General features: G+C 69.1%; 2 protein-coding genes across 3 annotated transcripts; one reads left to right on the plus strand and one right to left on the minus strand.

Moving 5' to 3' along the window:
• Nucleotides 1-348: 348 nt before the first annotated feature.
• PTPRN (protein tyrosine phosphatase receptor type N) lies at nucleotides 349-11269 on the plus strand. Its single transcript, XM_088519513.1, has 23 exons — nucleotides 349-478; nucleotides 2149-2199; nucleotides 2382-2495; nucleotides 2795-2900; nucleotides 3167-3365; nucleotides 3549-3870; nucleotides 4075-4191; nucleotides 4311-4345; nucleotides 4459-4742; nucleotides 4944-5030; nucleotides 5200-5279; nucleotides 5489-5553; nucleotides 8233-8445; nucleotides 8520-8729; nucleotides 8797-8944; nucleotides 9098-9171; nucleotides 9443-9520; nucleotides 9635-9754; nucleotides 9830-9996; nucleotides 10657-10710; nucleotides 10835-10899; nucleotides 11030-11103; nucleotides 11195-11269. Exons 1-23 carry the CDS (start codon nucleotides 382-384, stop codon nucleotides 11264-11266), a joined length of 2832 nt encoding a protein of 943 aa, XP_088375639.1. The 5' UTR covers nucleotides 349-381; the 3' UTR covers nucleotides 11267-11269.
• Nucleotides 11270-12302: 1033 nt separating this feature from the next.
• On the minus strand, nucleotides 12303-19310 carry DNAJB2 (DnaJ heat shock protein family (Hsp40) member B2). Of its 2 annotated transcripts, XM_088519515.1 has the most exons (10): nucleotides 19262-19310; nucleotides 18206-18295; nucleotides 16046-16155; nucleotides 15554-15607; nucleotides 15264-15380; nucleotides 14971-15060; nucleotides 14659-14764; nucleotides 14221-14291; nucleotides 13598-13819; nucleotides 12303-12350 (listed from the first exon to the last, which is right to left on the minus strand). In XM_088519515.1, exons 2-10 carry the CDS (start codon nucleotides 18268-18270, stop codon nucleotides 12340-12342), a joined length of 846 nt encoding a protein of 281 aa, XP_088375641.1. In that variant the 5' UTR covers nucleotides 18271-18295; nucleotides 19262-19310; the 3' UTR covers nucleotides 12303-12339. The 2 variants fall into 2 exon arrangements, with proteins under 2 accessions (XP_088375641.1, XP_088375640.1); XM_088519514.1 differs by lacking the exon at nucleotides 12303-12350 and having other exon boundaries at nucleotides 13413-13819.
• Between the last annotated feature and the right edge of the window lie 434 nt (nucleotides 19311-19744).

The following is a 19744-nucleotide window of genomic DNA, read 5'->3' on the forward strand; positions in this document are numbered from 1 at the left end:
GGCTGATTGGAGGGTGGCCGAGGGGCGTGTCCCCCGTGCGAGCCAATGCGGCCGCGGAGCCGCCGAGCGGCTGGAGGTGATTGGCGCAGCGCCGGCGGGAGCGGGGACACACCCACGGCACGGGGCGTGGCGCTCCCTCCAGCGGCGCTACGATTGGCCCCGCGGCGGCGCGTCTCCCCGCGGCGCGCGCCGCCATTGGCCGCTCGGTGCCGGAGCGAGCGGGAGGGCAGAGCACGGAGGGGGGGGGTGCGGCGGCGGCGCGGGCTCCCATTGGCCCGGCGCGGCGGGGGGCGCGGCGCCATTGGCGGGCGGCGGCGCGGGGCGGGGCGCGCGCGGCGGCGGCGGGGGCGCGGCGCGCCATGGTGCGGCCGTGAGCGGAGCATGGGGCGGCGGCTGCTCCGCGCGCTCCTCTGCCTCCTCCTCGTGGCCGCCCGCGGGCTGCTGCGGGCCCGCGGCGCCGCCACCGCCGCCACGCACGGTGAGCCGGGGCGAGGGCGCCGGGCGCGGGAGGCACCGCGGCACGGCACGGGGCGGGACGGAATGGGACGGGACGGTCCTAAGCGGGGGTGGCGTCGCGCCGCTCGCTCGCTCTCTCGCTCGGTGTCCCCGGGAGCCGAGGGTCCCCTGCCTGGCAGCGGCCCTGGGGCGGGGGCTGTCCCGGCGGAGGGGGGGCCGCGCCGTCGGGGCGATGCTGTCACCGCTGTCGTGGACGCCTGTCACGGCGCGCGTCACGGAGCCGCAGGCCCGGCCCCCGGCCGCGAGCGGGCGAGGGCCTCGCGACGGCGGCGGCACCGCGCCGTGCGTCACCGGCACCGGCCCCCGGGGGCGCCTCCCGTCCGCCCCCCCGCGCCGCAGAGCCGCCTCCCCGCGGCTGTCCCGGGGCACGGGCGGCGGCGCCGCGCCCAGCCCGGTGGGGCCACACGGCGGGTCAGCTCGTCCCGATCCTCCGCCTGCGGAGCCGCTTGGCCGGAGCGAAGCCTGTCCCGGGGCTGCTGCCCCTTCGCTGCCCGGTGCGGTGCACGAGGACAGGCCGGTGCAGGCGGCCGCGCTGCAGCTCTCGCGGCGCCGCTGACTCACGGCCGGGACCCCGGGGGGCCGCCCTCCTGCAGCGCCCGGCCCGGCGGGCGCCCAGCTCGAGGGCGGCGGGGGGTTCGGCCCGCGCCGCGCCCCGGGGAGCGGGCGGCTCCGGAGCCCGGCCCGGGAGGCGGGGAGCGGCGGGCCCGGGCGGCCTCGCGGCCGCGCAGCTCCAGCACCGCGGACAGCGCCCGCCCGCCGCTCCGGGCGCCCTCCCCGCGCCGCGCCCGCTGCCGCTGCCGCCGTGGCTCAGCCCCGCGCGGGGAGTCCCCCGGCCCCCTCGGGGCACCGCCGCCCCCGTCCCGCCGGTTGTCACTGCTGGCAGCGGCGTCTCGCGCCCCGCGCGGGCTGCGCTGGCCCCCGCCCCCCGAGGGGAGCCGGGGCGATGCTGGCGGCCCTAGGGCGGGGGTCCCCCACTTGCCCCTTCCCCTGCGGCGGGCTCGGCGGGCCCCTCCCTCCCCTCCCCCCAGTTGTTTTCTCGTTCCTTCCTCGCCATCCGGGGCTGAGTCATCGCCTGCTGCCGTCTCGCTGCTGACGGGCTTGGACCGAGGCGCAGCGGGGGGAAGAAGGGGAAGCGGCCCCCTGCCCAGGTGCTGCCCCCCAAGGGGGTCCTCAGAGTCACCCCCCGCTGCACGTGTGATTTGGGGTCCCCCTTGCAGGGACCATGAATCACCCATGACGGGGCTGTGCCCCGCCACATAGTGCCACGTGTGGGAGGTGAACACACAGTCTTGCAGGTCTCTGTCCCCCTGCAGCCTTCCCTTCCCAAGCGCCTGCACCCCAAAGTGCTCCGGGCTCTCTCTGACCTCCCCAAGGCAGGAAAAGGAGCTTTGCAGCGTCCTCTTGCTGGCTTTGGGGAGGGGGACCCATGCACAGAGGAACTGCCCTGTGCTGCCAGGCCTTGCCCTCTTAGCTCATATTGCACCCTCCCCATAGCACTTCCGTGAAGTGCAGAGGTCCCCAGGCAGCGCTGGTCGTGCTGGGGGTGGCCAAACCCCGTGGGGGACCCCTCTGTGGGCTGCTCTGGCCGTGCTCTGCTGAGCTGACTGTGCTGGCTCTGTCTGTCCTGCCCAGGCTGTCTGTTTGACCGGAGGCTCTGCTCCCCGCAGGAGGTGTGTGTGCAGGGTAAGTGGCTGTGGGGGGTCCCTCATTGCTGCCCTCTTCAAGAGGGGTAGGGGTGAAGGAGTGTCTGGTTGGGGAGCTCGAGTTACAGTGGGGGTGATATCAGAAGAGAGCTGGTGCTGGGTCCTGAGGCCCATCCCGCCTGGGGGGGCTGTGCCTGCCCCACTGCTGCTGCTCTCTTGCAGATGGGCTCTTTGGGCAGTGCCAGGTGGGCTCCGTGCAGGACAGACCCTACTTCCAGGTCACGTCGCCCGTGCTGCAGCGCCTGCAGGATGTCCTGCGGCACCTCATGGCACAAGGTGAAGGAGGAAGCACTGGGGGTCGGGGCTCACGGTGGTCCCTTGGGGACAGGGTGTCAGGTGGCACTGCCTAGTGGCACCTTAGGAGAAGGCCCTTAGGGGTCCCACTGGCCCCAGGGGCCAGGATGTGGTGGGATAAAGGTGGATCCAGCTGATCCTGCGAGGAGTGGGATGGGGCCGGGACAAACCCAGTCTATGGGGCACAGGTTTGGAGTAGCCAGGTACGGGAGCAGCATCCCATGTGCTACCCACATGGCACCCAGGCCCCTCTGTATCTAATGTGTCCCGTCCGGTGCTAGGGCTGTCGTGGCAGGACGGCATCACGCAGTACGTGATCTCCCAGGAGATGGAGCGTATCCCCCGCCTCCGCCCGCCGCCCCTGCTGGAGCCCGCAGCCAGGGACAGGTAGGGCTGCTCCCTCCTGCCGCCCGGAGAGCGGAGCCGGCTGGGGTCCTCACGCGACGGCGCTGAGGACGGGCTGTGGTGCCACCACCAGGTCCCCTGCTAGCCCCTCCTTCCTGCTAGGCAGCACAGGGAGGGTTTCAAGTCCCACTGGGGCTTGGGGTGGAGCCTCCCTCTTGGCACAGCTCTGGGGTCAGGGTGGCACCCAGGGCTGGATGGGGAGCAGCCCCGTCCCCTGGTGGGTCACACCAGTGCCGTTTGCCTCCGAGGTTCCTGCCTCTGCGCAGCTCCCCACGGAGAGCCCTGCACCCCGTGGACGCTGGCCTGCCGGCGGCCCAGCACCTGGGGCAGCCCCCGCCGCTGCTGCCCCCCGCGCTGCTGCAGCGCTACCTGGAGCACCTACTGCTGCCCCCGCCGCCCCAGCTCACCTACGAGGAGGCCCTGCTGCAGCCCTACTCCTACCACAAGGTACGTCAGCGATGGGGCTGAGCCCCTTGCCCCGCCAGGCACAGGAGAGCTGCTGCAGTCCCAGCATCCTTGCTGTCCCTGGGCTGAGGGTGTCCCCAGGCCCTGGGGACACACCGGCATGGGGTGACTGGGGTCCTGGGGACCTTGACCCGAAGACAGGGCTGTTCTGTGTTTTGGTTGCAGTTTGGCTACCAGGACGGCGCTCACCAGCTCCCAGGCACCTCAACGCGGCAGAGCCCCGACACCGCCGCACTGCTGGGCCGGGTCCCTGCCCAGGCCCTGTTTGGGGCCGGCCCTGTGCCCTCCTACAGCGGACAGCCAGGGACGGACGGGGGGCATCTCTTCCAGGACTTGGGGATGCTCTCCCTGCCCAGGGAGAAAGCCACCCGCGTGGACCCGGCCCCCGCCAGGCCCCAGCACAGCCTGCGCCTCCCCAGTGACTTCAGGGACATGGAGAAGGAGCAGCCAGCAGCCCTGGCCGCCCAGCCAGCCCCAGCACAGCCAGGTAGCACATGTTGCAGCCAGCCCCGTCCTGTCCCCACAGCCATCTTCCTCGTGCTTCAGGCTCTCTCCTGATGGATTTGTGCCCCTGCCCCCAAGATGCGGGAATACCCCCTCCCTGGTCCTGCCAGAGACCTGTCCCAGGTGCTGCTTCCTGAGCCTGTGATGCAGGGCACAGGGCTCCCCGTGATGCTGTGTCCTCTTGCAGACGCTGCCCTGAAGAGATTGGCCTCCATCCTGGCCAGCTACGGCCTGGCACTGCCGGAGCTGAGCGCCCAGCAGCTGGGCAGCCTCTCGGCCCTCTTGCAGCTGCTGCAGGGCCCAGGTGAGCGGGACACACGGGACAGGGCGGGCAGCCCCAGGGTCCCCCATGTCTTGGGGCCGGGAACTGCCTCGGAGCTGGCTCGAGTGCAGATCCCACATGAATCCCTCTCTCCCTCGTAGGAGCCGCTGGCCCTGAGGTGCCCTCAGCCAAGCGGGTGAGTTTACCCCGCGGTGCCGGAGGAGGAGCTGTGCAGGGGGCACGCGTGGGGCCAGGGAGCAGCCCCCAGACTGCTCAGCGCTCACAGCTGCTGCCTTCCCCTCCCTGCAGGTGGCAGAGGGGGACATGCAGCATGGAGAGGAGCCAGAGCCCCTCTCCTCCACGGCGCCCCCCTCCGTGACCCCCGCCAGCAGCTCCTCCGCGGAGGGGCTGAGGGGCAGGGCAGGGCACACGGCAGCCCCGCAGGCGCAGCCGCAGCGGGGCCGTGGCGGGGACGCGCTCAGCGGAGGGAAGCTGGTCGTGGTGGAGAAGAAGAGCTACACGGCGAAGGACTCGGGGGAGCTGCACGGCGTGCGGCCGCCCGATGAGTACGGCTACATCGTCACGGACCAGAAGTGAGAGCCGGGGATCAGGGGGGCAGTGCGTGCATGGCAGGGCTGCCAAGGGGGCAGTGCGTGCATGGCAGGGTTGCCTCCCCCTCTGGGCCCATGGCCCAGATGCTTGTGGCATGCCCTACCAAAGCCTGCCTGCGTCTCTGCGGGGTCGGCTCCCCCTGTGCCCTCCGCCGCTTACTCACCCGCCTCTGCTCCCCGCAGGCCGCTGGGGCTGGTGGCGGGCGTGCGGCTGCTGGAGCTCCTGGCGAAGCGCGTGCACCTCTCCACCGCCAGCTTCATCAACATCAGGTGAGGACAGCGGCAGCGGCCGCAGGACGCTCTCGCTGTCACTGCAGCCCCGGGCCGTGCAGCTCGGGGCTCCTGCCCTCGGCCACCTCCCTAGGTTGGGACATGGAGGGACTGGGCGCGGGATCAGGGGGGAGACCTTGGTCTCACGCTGTGTCCCTCCGACTGGCAGCGTCGTGGGCCCTGCGCTCACCTTCCGCATCCGGCAGAACCCCCAGAACCTCTCGCTGGCGGACGTGGCCAGCCGGGCCGGTGAGTGGGGCTCGGGAGGGGGTCCCAAGGGTGTAGTGGGAGAACAGGGCTCCCCCCATGCACCCCAGTGCTCTTGGCTGGAGATCTGGCATGGGGCCGTCAGGGGGACCAGGGTGTCCCTTAGCTCTGCCTTGCAGGGGGGTTGCTCCAGGAGGGCTGGGGACAACTCTTGGGAGTGGGAGAGCATCCCTGACTCTTGCTCTCTGCAGAGCGGGTGAAGGCAGAGCTGGAGGCAGAGCTGGGCCTGAAGATCGTGCAGACAGGAGTGGGGCAGGTAAGAGTAAGGCAGGAGCCTTCCTTACTCACCTGCTGGGATGCAACACGCGCCCGCAGTGGCCGGGAGCAAGTCCGAGTGCGCCGCGGCTCGGGGACACATCTGGCAAGTGCGCTGCATCCAAGCCCCTCAGCGCAGGGGGTCTTCATGAGCAATTTGCCTTGTGGCTTATGGAGTGGAGGGCTCTGGGCTGGTGATGGGCCCCATGAGAGTGCAACGAGGGCTGCTGTGTTGAGGAGGGGCTGCGGTTATTTGGGGTGGGTTGCATGTGGGACTGACCAGGGACACCTTCTGCTCACTGGAGTGATGTTGCCTGGTCCAGATGCCTGCAGGCCTAGGCCCTTTGCTGGGTTTAAAAACAAACAAACAAACAAACAAAAAAAAAACAATCGAAAAACATCTGCAGGGAAACTGCCATTCCCAACAGGAATGTCAAAGCAGCCAAGGGCAGGGATGGAGCAGGAGCCATCTGCTCTGAGAGGGCTCCTTTGGGGCACCAGGAATGGTGTTCCCAGGAGGACCGGGGCCTGGAGGCCGCCTTGCTCCCATGTTCCCAGCTTGTGGAGGGGACATGGTGTCAGAATAAGGCTTGGCTGGAGGGTGCTGTCCTGGACACCCCCCTGTAGGTCCTCGTTTCCCACCCTCCCTGCCCCACAACCGTAGCATGGGGCAAGGAGGAGGGAAGTGGGGACCCTGGAGAGGAAGGTCAGGGAGAAGGGGTGTCCTGGCCAGGAGGCAACCGTTCTCCATCAGCAACACATGGAGCATTGCTATGGCAACGCTTTTTGATGTGACAAGTGGCAGGAGCTGGGAGAGATGACGGAAGGGAGCTGGGAGCGATGACAGAGCAGGTGCTTAGAGGAGCCTGGAGCAGCTTCACAAGGTCTCTTCTGGGTGGACTTTTCCAGCCTGGACCTGCTTGTGCCACTCTGTGTTCCCCGCTCCAAGTTTGGTGGGACTAGGGAGATTTAGGGAGGGAGGGATGAAGAGAGAAGGCTGCAGCCAGACTTGCAGCAGACCTGCCTCGGGGTCTCTTAGCTGCTCAAGGCAGGGGGCTGTTTGCAGCGTGCGCGCCACAGCTGGGACGCAGGTAATGAACTTGGGGAAAGGTTGGCTGAGGCGCAGGGCCTGGAAGGCACCGACACCCCCACCGTGTCCCTCTCTGCGTCCCGCTCCTGCACACCTTGAGCAGGACCAGGGTGCTGAGAGCCGGGCCTGTCCTAACCGTCCCCTCAGAGAGGGCTGTGGGTGACCAGGGGCTGCCCCGATGGGCCTTGGCAGGTCCCTTCTGTATCTGCCAGCCCTGCGAAGGTCCCCAGCTCTGTTGGCAGCTCCAGTGCCACGGAGGCATTTCCTTGTGGGTGCCATGGGGAGCAGGGACTGCTAGTCCTGGTCGCTCCAGGGCTTTCTTCCACGGCTGCCTTTGTGCCGAGGGAGGGAGTGGGCGCATATACCAGCACGGCCCTCTGCGCAGCCAGGGACATCCATGGAGCTGCTGGTGCCTTGTTTTGGGATGCCGGGGAGCAGGGTGGCCTTGGCAATAGGGCCATGGCATGGCCATCTCCCCACACCTGGCAGTGGTGCCTTGGGCTGAGGGTGTCTCTGGGCTTCGTGTGCCCAGGGTCCCTCTCTCCTGCCGGCATCCCAGGCCCAGGCTCTCTCCCTTGTGGTCAGTCTTGCATATTTTCCCTGCAGCAAGGAGGAATTTTAGCACCGTTCCCTGGGCTGTGTTTCTTCCCCACAGCTCTGTGGGGGAGCAGAGAATGGGGAGGCACCATGTGGGTCTGTGCAGGCCGTTCAGGCTGGTGGAGCGGGAGCTGTGCCCAGGGTGATGCTGGCCAAATGACGGGTCGCTGGTGCCTGGCCTTTGGCAGCGGTGGGGGCACGGGGGCGTTGGGAGGCGCGGGAGCAATGCACTCCTCGGGATGCAGGAGCAGGGGCTGCTGCGGGGCCTGGTAGTGCCCCCCAGGCAGGGGCAGAGCTGCCCCAAGGGGCCGGGGGCCGATGGCCATGGTGCAGACGGCAGGGACATCCGGGACCTTGCCCCGTGGCAGGGGCAGCCCCATGCAGCGCAGCCGATTCTGGCGGTGGTGATGGTGGTGGTGAGGCAGCGTCCCCTCGCTGACCCTATGGGGTGCGGGGCCAAAGGGAGGCCATCATGGTGAGGTAATGCCTGGCTTCAGCGCGTCGCTGGGCAAGGGTGGATGGCTCCCTGGTAGGGCTGATCCCCACAGTCCCCCCCGCAGGGGCCGGGTGCCTCGGCTGGGCTCCTAGTCCAACCCAGGCTTCAAAGGGTTCCTACCTGCCCTGCCCCAGGAAACGGGGCAGCCTCGGGCCGGGATGCCCCAGGGACCAGCTCAGGATGCTGGAATGTGGCTGGATGCTGCCGCCTGGGCTTGGCATAGCTGTGTGTTCCCCTGCAACACCAGGGACTCTGTTAATCCCAAGCAACGCCAAGTTTGGTGCAGAATGGGGTGCCCCCTGCGGGGTTCCCTGGCCCCCTTCCCTTTGGGTCCCCCACTGGGTGTCCCCTGTCCCAGCAGGGTGGCCCTGCTACCAGGGCCAGGCTAATGCCCGCTCTTGGGTACGTTGCTGCCAGGAGGGCTGCAGCTGTGTCCATGTCAATGGTGACCTCAGGATGCTCTGCCCCTCTTAACACTTGTTCCTCTCTGTCCCCAGCGAAACGAGGCTGCCACCTACCCGCACCCCTCGCGCTTCGGCAGCAGCTTCCACTCGGTGCTGCTCACCTTCATCGCGCTCGCCTGCGTGGCAGGCATCGCCATCGCCGCCGCTGCCGCCTTCTGCCTGCGGCACCACGCCAAGCAGCGGGAGAAGGAGCGCCTGGCCGCGCTGGGGCCCGAGGGTGCCGCCGACAGCACCTTCGAGTACCAGGTAGGGCCGCACCGCCGCGCGGGGACACGCGCCGGGGGCGGCCGCCGGGGCTCAGCGCCCGGCCGCCCTCCCAGGAGCTCTGCCGCCAGCACATGGCCGCCAAGTCGCTGTTCGGCCGCGCGGAGGCCCCCGCGGCGCCGGCGGAGACGTCGCGCGTGAGCAGCGTCTCGTCGCAGTTCAGCGACGCGCCACAGCCCAGCCCCAGCTCGCACAGCAGCACGCCGTCCTGGTGCGAGGAGCCCGTGCAGTCCAACATGGACATCTCCACTGGACACATGATCCTGGTGAGGTGGCACCCGCCCCGCAGCGCCGCGGTCCCCGCAGCGCCCGGTGACGCTGCCTCTCCCACAGGCCTACATGGAGGACCACCTCCGCAACCGGGACCGGCTGGCCAAGGAGTGGCAGGCCCTGTGCACCTACCAAGCCGAGCCCAACGCCTGCGCTGTCGCCCACAGCGAAGCCAACCTCAAGAAGAACCGCAACCCCGACTACGTGCCCTGTGAGTGTCCCTGCCTGTGCACTCACGGGGCCCCAGGATGTGCAGGGCTGCTGCAGGTCCCGGCTGGGCATGGAGCACAGTAGTGGCCCTGCATCCCTCTGGAGCTCGCAGCCGCCCTTGGGCTCACCGCCCTCCCGGCCTCTGTTTCCACAGACGACCACATGCGGATCAAGCTGAAAGCCGAGAGCAACCCGTCCCGCAGCGACTTCATCAACGCCAGCCCTATCGTGAGTGCTCACCACGGCTCTGCCACGCGCTCACCCTGGCCTGGACTCCTCCTCTCCCCCATGGAGCCCAGCTGAGCTCATGGCTATGCCAGGACGTGGCTGCTCCATTGCTCAGACACAGTGAAATCCCTTCCCTGCTGTAGCAGCCAGTGGTTCTTCTCCACCGCCGCTTCAGATCCATGGCTCCTAGAGCACCTCTCTGTACCCCTGTGCCACAGCCGCTGTCCTGAGCATGCACACGGTCTGACCACCCTTCCTTTTCCTGCTGCAGATCGAGCATGACCCACGGATGCCAGCTTACATCGCCACGCAGGGGCCACTGTCCCACACAATCGCTGACTTCTGGCAGGTGAGTGCACGAGGGCCTGCATCCTGCCCAGCCCTGGCCCTGCACCCGCTCCCTACCCTCCCCGATGCCCCGGGCGGGCGCGCAGCACTCATGGCTGCAGTGCCTCGCGTGCAGATGGTGTGGGAGCACGGCTGCACCGTCATCGTCATGCTGAGCCCGCTGGCCGAGGACAGCGTCAAGCAGTGCGACCGCTACTGGCCGGACGAGGGGTCCTCCTTGTACCACATCTACGAGGCAAGCGTGGGCCCGCAGCCAGCAGCGCCGGGCAGGGCTGGCCCTCGCTGACGCCGCCAGGCCTCTCTCGGGCAGGTGAACCTGGTCTCGGAGCACATCTGGTGTGAGGACTTCCTGGTGCGCAGCTTCTACCTGAAGAACGTGCAGTCGCAGGAGACCCGCACGCTCACGCAGTTCCACTTCCTCAGCTGGCCGGCTGAGGGCATCCCGGCCACCACGCGGCCCCTCCTCGACTTCCGCAGGTGAGCGGCCCCGCCACGGCCTAGGCGCGACAGCATGTGGGGCCACGGGGATGCAGGGAGGGAAGGAGCAGCCTGGGGGCCTGGCCAGCCTCCCGTGGGGGCCGCTGTGGGGCAGCCCAGCAGGAGCCCCCAGCAGTAGATCTGCAGGGTGGGTCCCGTGGCTCCCCGTGCTGTGACGCTGGCCGTGGGTCCCCCGTGCCAGGGAGCAGGACTGCTTCCAGCTGCTCGGGTATGCGGTCCTGCACGGCCCCTTGCTGCAGGCTCCCATGGGGGTTGGAGAGGGCTGTGCACCCCCCTCTGGGGGGCAAGGCCCCCGTGCTGAGGGTGCCGCGGGGCCTCCATCGCCCTGCTCGCACATGCTCCTTCTCTTTCCGCCTCGCTCTCGCAGCTGCCGGCGTCATTTTTGTGATTTGCAGCTAGTAATCTGGCTCCAGTTGCATAGTCACAAAAGTGATCGTTGGCAGCCGTGCCTGCTGCAGCCAGCCCGCCAGAGCTCCCCCGGGCCTGCACCGCGGCCGCATCGAGTTTCCAGCCGTGCCGGCCCGACTCCTCCACCTGCACCGGGCCCTTCTCCGTGAGGGCTCCCGCATCCTGCTCCTGGCCCTTCCCGCCCCGGCAGGGCACGGTTGCGCTGCTGACCTGCTCCCCTTGTCCTTGCAGGAAGGTGAACAAGTGCTACCGTGGGCGCTCCTGCCCCATCATCGTGCACTGCAGGTACTGCAGGGGACATGGGCTCTGCGCCCGCCAGGGGGCTGCAGGGCAGGGGCGGCCTCTGCCCCGGGCTCCCTGCTGCTGGGAGCCCCCGTGCATCCCCTCCACCAGTGCCTGTGTCCCCCAGTGACGGCGCAGGCAGGACCGGGACCTACATCCTCGTCGACATGGTCCTCAACCGCATGGCCAAAGGTGAGTGTTGCGTGCCAGGGGCACCGCTTCAGCCCATGCCTGTTTCCAAGGACATGTCCTTGTTGTTGTCCCCTGCACCCAGGCCACGTTGTTCACCTCCAGCCCTAATCCCCGCCTCGCTCTGCCCTAGGTGTGAAGGAGATTGACATAGCTGCTACGCTGGAGCACATCCGCGACCAACGGCCCGGCATGGTGCAGACCAAGGTAACCCCCGGCCGTGTCCAGCCCAGGTGCTCGCCCTGTGCACACGATGCAGCAGGGCTCTCGGGCACCCATGCTGTGCTCTCCTCCCCAGGACCAGTTTGAGTTTGCGCTGACCGCCGTGGCCGAGGAGGTGAACGCCATCCTGAAGGCGCTGCCTCAGTGATGGCGAGGACCCCCGTCCCCCGTCCCTGTCCTTTTGTCTCCTCCCAGCCCCGCAGCCCCCCTGGGGCCCTGTGGCTTCGCGTGCCCTCCTCGCCCTGTGCAACGCTGTCCGTGCTGCTGGCTCTGTCCTCTGGCCCCTCGGGGCCGGCTCGTGTCCCAGCCCCAGGGCTGGCCTTCCCCTGGCCCCTGCAGAATGGAAGGGGGCTGGTGGCAGCTGGGTTCCCCCCAGCCACCCTGCACGCACCCCTGTCCCTCCCTGCACCTACAGGGGGGTGCAGTGAGATGGGGGCAGCCTAGGCCCCCCTGGGGACAGTGGCTGCATGCAGGGAGCCCTGGCCCAGCTCGCAGCCCCCTCTCCCCCACCCCTCCGTGTCGTCCCAGCCTCGTCACTCGAGCAGAAGAGAAATTTCTAGAGAAATATAATTTTGTATCTTGATGTGAATAAAGTTCTCGTGTCACGTTTGTGCAGCTGCAGCTGGGCCTGGCCTCTGTCTGTGCGGGGAGGCGGGGGGCCGGGGTCCCCCTCCGCCCCCTGCGCTCAGCGCGACGGCCCCCCCGTGCCCGGCGGTGCAGACCCCCACGCGCCCCCCGGCCCACAGATACCCTGCACTGCGTGCGGCAGCTCCTGCAAACGGGTTTATTGACGCTGACAGCTACGGGGCTGGGGGCAGCGGGGGAGAGGCAGCAAGGGAGGGGGCCGGGGCCCAACGCTGCTGCCCCTCACCAGCATCCCCCTGCCCTCCCACCGCCCTCCCCTCTACCCCCCTTCCCCAGGGCCCCCAGCAGCTACGGGATCTAAGCTAGAGCCACCCCCTCCGCCACCCCCCGGCCCGGCCGAGCCCCCGGCCCCTCCTGCCCCCCGCCATGCCCGGGGGGGCCCCGGGCACGCTTGCTCGCCCCTCCCCAAGCCCACGGGCATCTCTGGGCCAGGAGGCCTGTCCCCCCCACCCCGTGGAGGCAGCGGGAGGCAGGAGAGGGGCGGTGGGGGTGGCCGTGCAGGGGCAAAGCGGAGTCCTGGCTCGGAGAGGCTCCGTGGGCGAGCGGGCGTGCGCGGGTCCCCCGGGCGCAGCAGCCTCAGAACACACCTGGGGAGACAAGCAGAGGGGGGGGACACAACACACGGCGTGAAACCGAGCGCCCGCAGCGCGGGGCAGCCAGCACGGACGGGGCAGCGCCGTGCACCGGGCCTGGGGACCCACCGGGCCCACCCTGGCCAGGGGAGTGGAAGAAGGTCCAGGAGGAAGAAGAGAGGAAGAGGAGGAGGAGGAGGAGAGCCAAGGCACACCAGGCAGCTGGCCCCTACCTGCAAGCGGGGCTGGGCCCTCAACTCGCGTAGGAGCCCAGGGGCAAAGGGACAAAACACGTCCCTGCCCCACAGCTGGCCCCACGCGGGCAACGGCCAGGGAGGAAGCAGCCACGGGTCCAAGGAAACCGCGGCCAAAGCAGCAGGCGGCAAGGCCCTGCAAGCATCGCGAGTCACTGCTGGGGGAGCCGGGGGCAGGCAGGGGGCCGAGCTGCGCGCGGGGCAGGGCAGGGGGTTACCTGGAAGGGAGGCAGCGGGGAAGGCAGGCAGGGTCTGCGGCGGGAGGGATGGAGGAGGAGGGGGCAGAGGCAGGAGCAGTGGCATCCAGGCAGGAGAGACACAGACACAAGGCACCAAGCAGTGTCCACACGCGCACCCCTCCTCGGGGCGGGGGGACCGAGCCCAGGCCCCGCTGCCCCGGCCCCAGCCCTCGCCCAGGGGCTGCAGGGGGTGACCCTCACATGGGGGACCCCACACTGGGCCCATCCTGCTGCGCTCCAAGCTGGGGGCAGCGCCCGGCTCTGCCTGGCCCCAGCACCTGGCAAACATCGGGGCAGAAGGGCTAAGAGCTGTGGGGATGCCCCAGTGCAGGCGAGAACAGGCGGAAGGGGGCAGGACACCAGCCAGGACACCCCGCCATGGGGCAGGCAACGTGGCAGTGCCTCCCTGTGCCCGGCTCCCCCCAGCCACCCACAGAGCAGCCAAGAGGCAGGGCTGGGGCAGCCGACGCTCTTGTTGGGGGCAGCAGGAGCCGCGGGGGCAGCCGGGCCCCGGGCAGCCATAGTGCAGCGTGTCCCTGCTCCGAGCCGGGCACCCCCGTCCTCCCCGCGCGCCGGCGCTGCGCTCAGAGCAGGCAGCAGCGCCACTGCTTCGCTTTGGGGGCCGGCTGGCGGGCCGGGGAGCCGGGGCCGCGCGTGCTGGGGGCCTGCGGCTCCTGCGGGCGCCGGGGCGCGCGGGCCCTGCCGGCGGCAGGGCTGCCGGGGCCGCTCTGCGGGGCACGGCGCGGCGGGGCGCCAGGGCCTTGCGCACCTGCTTGGTGGTGCCCCGCCGCCTCCATCTCCGAGAGGCTGTAGGCCATGGCCAGCTGCAAGTCCTCGTCCTCGTCCTCGCTGTCCGTGTAGAGGCAGACGGGCGAGGAGCTGTGGGGCCGCTGCGGGGCGGGCGCCGGCGACGGGGGCGGCCGCCGGCTCTGGAGGGCTTGCTGCTCGCGCCGGCTCAGCTCCAGCCCCAGCGCCATGTCGTCGGGGACGCCTGCCGGGACAGGGGACGGTGGCGGCGCTGCGGGCGCAGGGCTGCAGCGCAGGTGCTGCCCCTGGGTCCGAGGTGCGGGCAACAGCTCCTGTGTCCCCAGCTCATCACACGTAGGCTCCTCGCTTCGCGCAGGCCCCCAGGGCAAGCACTGCAGGCTGGGGCAGATGTCACCTCCCTTCTCGCTCCACAGTGTCCACATGGGGCCCTAGTGACGCCTCCTGCCACCCACCCCCCAGGCAGAGCCATGGACCAGGCCCATCAGGGCTCAGCCCCAAACCCAGCTGGGATGCAGCATCTCACAGCCACCCCGAAGGAACTGGAGCTCCCCAAAGGAGATGGGTGCCAGGAGGTGGCACCGCCTGTCCCGGAGACGCTCCGCAGTCTGCAGTGCTGCTTCTCACCATTGATGTGGATTGACTTCAGCTCCCCGTCCTCCTCCACTTCCACCCGCTCCTGCCCATTCTCGATAATCCTGCAGGCAAACAGTTAGTGAACAGCCGGAGCATCACAGCGGAGCTGCAGTCCAGCGAGCCACGTAACCTCATCTGCTGATTAAGGCAAATTACAGCGGATCAAACCCCTCCAGGGAGATGCAGCCGATGCTGGGGCAGAGCCAGCCCCATCCTGCATCGTCCCTCCTGCCCACCTGGCCTAGCCAGGAGGAAGGTCCCAGGACTGGCCATCCACCCTGGTGCGCAGGCACGTGGGAGGACAGCGCAGGCCCCGGCGTGAGGACCAGAGGATCAGGTGGCCAGGATGCAGCCTGGTGCTCTGCTCCTCTGCGGTGGCACCCAGTGCTGAGCCCGTCTGTCTGGCCAGGGCGCCGCGCTGCCCCTCACCTCTTTGTGGTGACGCGTTTGCCGTTAACGAAGGTGGTGGAGGTGGAGACGGAGCGGAAGCCCAGGCCTGCGTCAGCTCCAGAGCCAAAGGACGAGGAGAAGAAATCTGGAGAAGAGGCAGCAAGGTCAGTGCCCAGCTCCTGCAGCCCTCCAGGCCCAGGGGAGGGCACAAGGGGCGAGAGGGGACAGGACTATCCAGGTCTGAACAGTACAAGGCGCCTGAGGGAGGCAGTCCAGAGACTGGCAGCTCTGGTAGTGCCGTGCAGCCATCCAGGACTCCCGCACCAGGCAGGGGCTGGCAACCTTTCCTACCTGAGGATCCTGGGAAGGGAGAAAAGAAGTGGCCTGGCCCATGGTGCCGGGGACCAGGTCCTCGCAGGTCAGAAAAGGGCATCATCTCATCTGGAAGGCAGAGGAGACGGTGACAGCACCGCCCCGGTGGCGCCCAGGAGGCGCTGGCGAGGCCAGGGCAGGACGCTGCCGGAGGGGTCGCGCCGCAGGGCTGGCTCCCACACCGCGGCCAGTGCCGGGCCTGGCTAGTGGCACCGCGGCTGCCCCGGGAGCGGTGGCGCCCCAGAACCCGCTCCCTCCCGCTCCGCACGCACCGAAGAAGTCGGCAAAGGGGTCTCGCCCGCCAAAGAACTCTCGGAAGACGTCATGAGCGCTGCGGAACGTGAAGGTGAATTCCGGAGCCCCAGCGCCGGCCCTGGAGCCTCCTGGCCCTGGAGGAGGGAAGAAGCACAGAGTTCAGCAGCGCCCAGGGTGGGAACATCCCAAGTTGCTGCTGGGCAAGAGAGGGAGCTACACATGCCCAAGGGACACAGACCCACCCCAGGGTAATGTGCCCTACCTGGAGGCACATTAACTCCCTGCAGCCCCCCACAGAGCCACTCACCTGCACCCATGAGGCCTTCCTTGCCATAACGGTCATACACATCACGCTTCTGCTCTGCAAGAGGAGGACACGGAGGCTGGGGAAAGGCAGGCACCACATGGGCTACCTAAGCTGGGGGCACGGACAGGAAGCAGCAAGGGGATGAAGAGAACAGCGGGCAGCAAGGATAGAGGCAGCACCAGCACCCGCTGCTCCAACGCCATTTCCAGAGGCCTGGCTCCCATGGGGAGGACACTGGGCAAGGCTGAGCTCAGCACAGCGGGAAGACAACGCCTTGGGAGGCCATGCAGCACCTCAGCATCTCCTGCCTTCTTGCAGGGCCGGGGGGAGATGACCAAGCCCCAAATACAGGGCAGGAAAGCTGGAGACATCCCAGACACGTGAGGCTTGCTACAGTCCAGGGACGCCTGGACACAGCAGCAGGATGCCCCAGGGCGTCCGAGCTAGGAGGGGATGGGACAAGGCAGACAGGACAGCACCACGGCCTCTTACTGTCCGAGAGCACTTCGTAGGCCTCGGCAATCTCCTTGAACTTCTGCTCGGCATATTCCTTGTTGTCAGGGTTTTTATCCGGGTGCCATTTCAGCGCTGCCTTCCTGTACCTGCACAGCCAGGACAGAGAGACAGTCAGTCAGCACCGGGCACACAGCAGCCCTCACACAGGAGACGAAGACACCCCAGGGTAGGCAGTGCTCCCCACTCAGCAACCAGCCCCTGCCAGGGGCTCCGGCAGGCACGGGCACCTCTGAGCCTGTTCCCCCCACCACGGAGGCTTGCACTGACCCCCCAAGCTGTGGCACTGCCCAGGCAAGCACGGCACCACCTCGCACCCAACGTGGTGGCCACAGCCCACAAACAGGCAGAGGGCCCCTCATTTCTGGCTCCTCCAGCACCTCCCAGCCAGCAGTTGGTTTCTGCTGTTTCTTGCCGATTTACCGCATCTCTCAAAAGCACAGGCCGGAGCGGGCCAAAGCCTCCCAGGCATCATCCCAGCAACGCTGCCAACACGGAGCAACGGGCTTGCTGACCCCAACTGCCTTACAGAACCGCAGCAGGGTGGCCCCACGCCGCCCCCAGACCTCGCTGCACGGCCTCCTCTCACTTGGAGGCTCCGGCGCACGGCACCGGCCACCGCTCCTGCTCCCGCAGTTGCAGTCCAGGCAGCATGGGCACCCCACGGCACGGTACATCCCGCTCGGCGCTCACCGTCCCTTGCGGCGGCCGCGAGCTCTCTCTGCAGATGCCTCGCACCGGCTCCCGCACCGCCGAGCCGGGCCAGGCCTCTGGCCAAGTGCCCTGCCCCGTGTCTGCTCCCAGCGCCCGCTTCCCTGCGCTGCGCGGGCAGGAGCAGCGGGACACTGTGTGCTGCGCCCCGGCTTGGCGCCCGAGGCCTCCCGGCCACCCGGCTCCTGTTTCCTCCCTGCTGCTCGGCCGGCTCGGATGGCCCAGGCACGGCTGACAGGAGTCCCCAGGGCCACGCTGGACGCCGCCTGTGCCGGGTCCCAGGCACACAGCGCGTTTGCCGACAGAGGTGCTGGACAAGCCCAGGCCTTTTGCCCAGGTCAGGCCCGGGACCCGCAAGGTCTCCAGCTCCCCCGGGCGCTGTCATGCAGTTTCAAGACAACTTTTGCTTATCTGTCTGCTTTAGCCAGGTCAGGGATCTGGGTCAGGGCCCAGCTGTTGGCAAGGCAGGAACTTCCTAAACTGGTTCTGCCTCCAGAGCAAATATTTGTGGCATGAGCCCATGTTGCCGGCCGTGCCCGTCTTGGCTCTCGCACAGGAGCAGGTCTCTGACAGAGCCCCCAGGTTTGCTCCAGAGCCTCCCCGTGTCTGCTGCACGTGTGTGTGCATGGACCAGGGGGTCTTGTGCTCCTCCTCGCAGGCCCCATGGTACAGACAGGTCTCCTGGGACAGCCCTTTCCTCCCTTTACAGCTGCCTGGGGATGTCTGAGGCTGCCCAGCTTCTCACGCACCGAGTTTGTTAGGACACTCCTCTCCAGACAGGACCTCTCTGCCCCCTGCTCCATCCCCCTTCTCCCCTAGGCACAAGCCACCAGGACGTTTGCTCGGACACTGCACAAAACCCCCATGTTCATCACATCGTTTTCCTCCGCTGGCCACCCCTGCTTGTGCTGCCACCGCCAGCAGAGTGAGCCCAGCTGTGTGCCAGGGCCAAGGCACCAAGGAGCTGCCAAACCAGGACTGGATCTCCAGGCAGCAGAGCCTCCTTCTTCCACCCCCATGTCCTGGGATGGGAGAGGGGATTCACTCCAATGTCAACAAGGCCAGGAGAGCCAGCGCTCCCTCCCAACCTGTGCCCAAGGCGCTGCTGGGTCTCTGCTCAATCCCCCAGCTCCTCCGCTCAGCACAGACCAGGGATAAAGGGACCAAGCGCCCGAGAGAGGCCTTTGTGGGACAGCAGCAGCGCCGAGAGGCCCATCCCCACGCTGGCCTCTGTGAACACGCAGCACGGGACTGCAAAAAGAGCCAGCAACAAAGGGCAGATTGTCATGTGCGGAGCACGGCCCTCTCCGTGCTGCCAGGCCGGGGAGGCAGCCCGACGCTGCCGGCACCAGCGGGGCTCAAGCGGCTCCTTCCCGACAGGAGCAGGCAGCAGGCCCAGAGGGGCCGAGCTGGGATGCGCTCACTTACGCCTTCTTGATGTCATCGGCGCTGGCGTTCCGGCTCACACCCAGCGCTTCGTAGTAGTCCACCATGACGCGCGTCTGCCCCGCGGGGTCACTGGGGAGAGAAGGCAACGTCAGAGGCTCCTCAGACTTGGCCCAAAAGCACACGGGCAAGAGCCAAGGCCTGCCCAGGACCATGGACAGGCCGCCCTCTCCTCCCGAGGAGCACTGGCCACCCCACAGGTGCCCAAGACGGCCAGGTCCCTTCAGCATCCAGCTCCAAGCGCTCAGACCCTCCTGCCACCCAGCTTGGCCCCTCTGAAGCAGGGGCAGCCCAAGCCCTTTTGCTGCCGCTATCTCGGCCAACTGCATCACCCCAGACGCCTCCAAGCTGGCGCTGCTTCCTCAGCACCATGGGGACAGGCACCCACCCGCCTGGGGCACCACAGGGGCGTCTGCAAGGGACAAGCCCCGCTCGCACGGCGCTGTGCCCAGGGCCGTGCCGGCTGCTGAAGCGGCTCTGCCTCCCCACGCGGAGATGCTGCTCCGAGGCGGCAGGTGCCCAGCCACGGTCCTGGCCCTCGGCTCGAGCTGCCCGCGAGCGAGGGAAGGGGAGGGCGCACGGGCACACGCTGCCCCCACGACCCGCTGCTGCCCGCCCCAGCGGGCCAGGCACTGCTGGGGGCACCGCGACCTGCTCCCTTCCCGGCCTTGCTCCCTTCCCCGGTCCGGTCGATGCGGGCGCCCGTCGGGTCCCGCCCGGGCTGCCCCCGCGCTAAGGCGCTTAGCGGCTCCGCGGCCTTAGCGGATCAGGGGCTGAGCGGCGCGGGCGGAGCCGCCGGGGGGTCAGCGCGGAACGCAGCCGCTAACGGGCCCCGCGGCGGCGCCGCCGGGGGCTCGCGCGCTGCCGGGCCCGACGCCGCGCAGCTGCTGGAAGCTTCCGCCCCCCCTCGGCACCGGCGAGCGGCCCTGGGCCGCGGCCAGCGGCGGCCGGGCCGGGCCGGGCCGGGCCGGGCCGAGCCGAGCCGGGCCGGGCCGGGACGCGCCCCCCGCCCGCTCCCCGCCGCGGGCCCGGGCCCACCTGGGTGCCGCAGCGCAGCCCTGGCGCCCGCATCGCGCCGCCCTCCCGCGCCGCCGCGCGCCCCTCCCGCGCCGCTGGGGGCGGGCCCGCCGGGACGGGCAGCGGCCGCGGCCAACGGCGCGCCGCCGCCTCTGTGACGTCACGGCCCGGCCTGCGCGCCCGTGACGTCACAGCAGCGCGGGGCGGGGCGCGGAGGCGGGCGCGCCCCGTGACTCAGCGCGCGCCGCGGCCGGGAGCGCGCGCAGCGCCGCCACCCGGCTCCGGGTCCCCGGGCCCCGCGCGGGCGCTAGGGGGAGCCGCAGGCTGGCGCCGAGCGGGCCCGGCCTGCTGGGAGCCGGGGACGGGGAGGCCACGGGCATCGCGCCCGCAGCAGCGCGCAGGGACGTCCCCGTGACGGGGGTTCTGTTGAGCTCCCGGGGCTGCAGGGACAACTATCTCCCCGCCGCGCTCCCCCCCCCGGTCTCTTCACCTCGCACAATCTAA

Source organism: Tinamus guttatus, unplaced genomic scaffold (assembly GCF_059628265.1).
Source record: "Tinamus guttatus ecotype Peru unplaced genomic scaffold, ASM5962826v1 Tinamus_guttatus_pri_ptg000060l, whole genome shotgun sequence".
NCBI lineage: Eukaryota > Metazoa > Chordata > Aves > Tinamiformes > Tinamidae > Tinamus > Tinamus guttatus.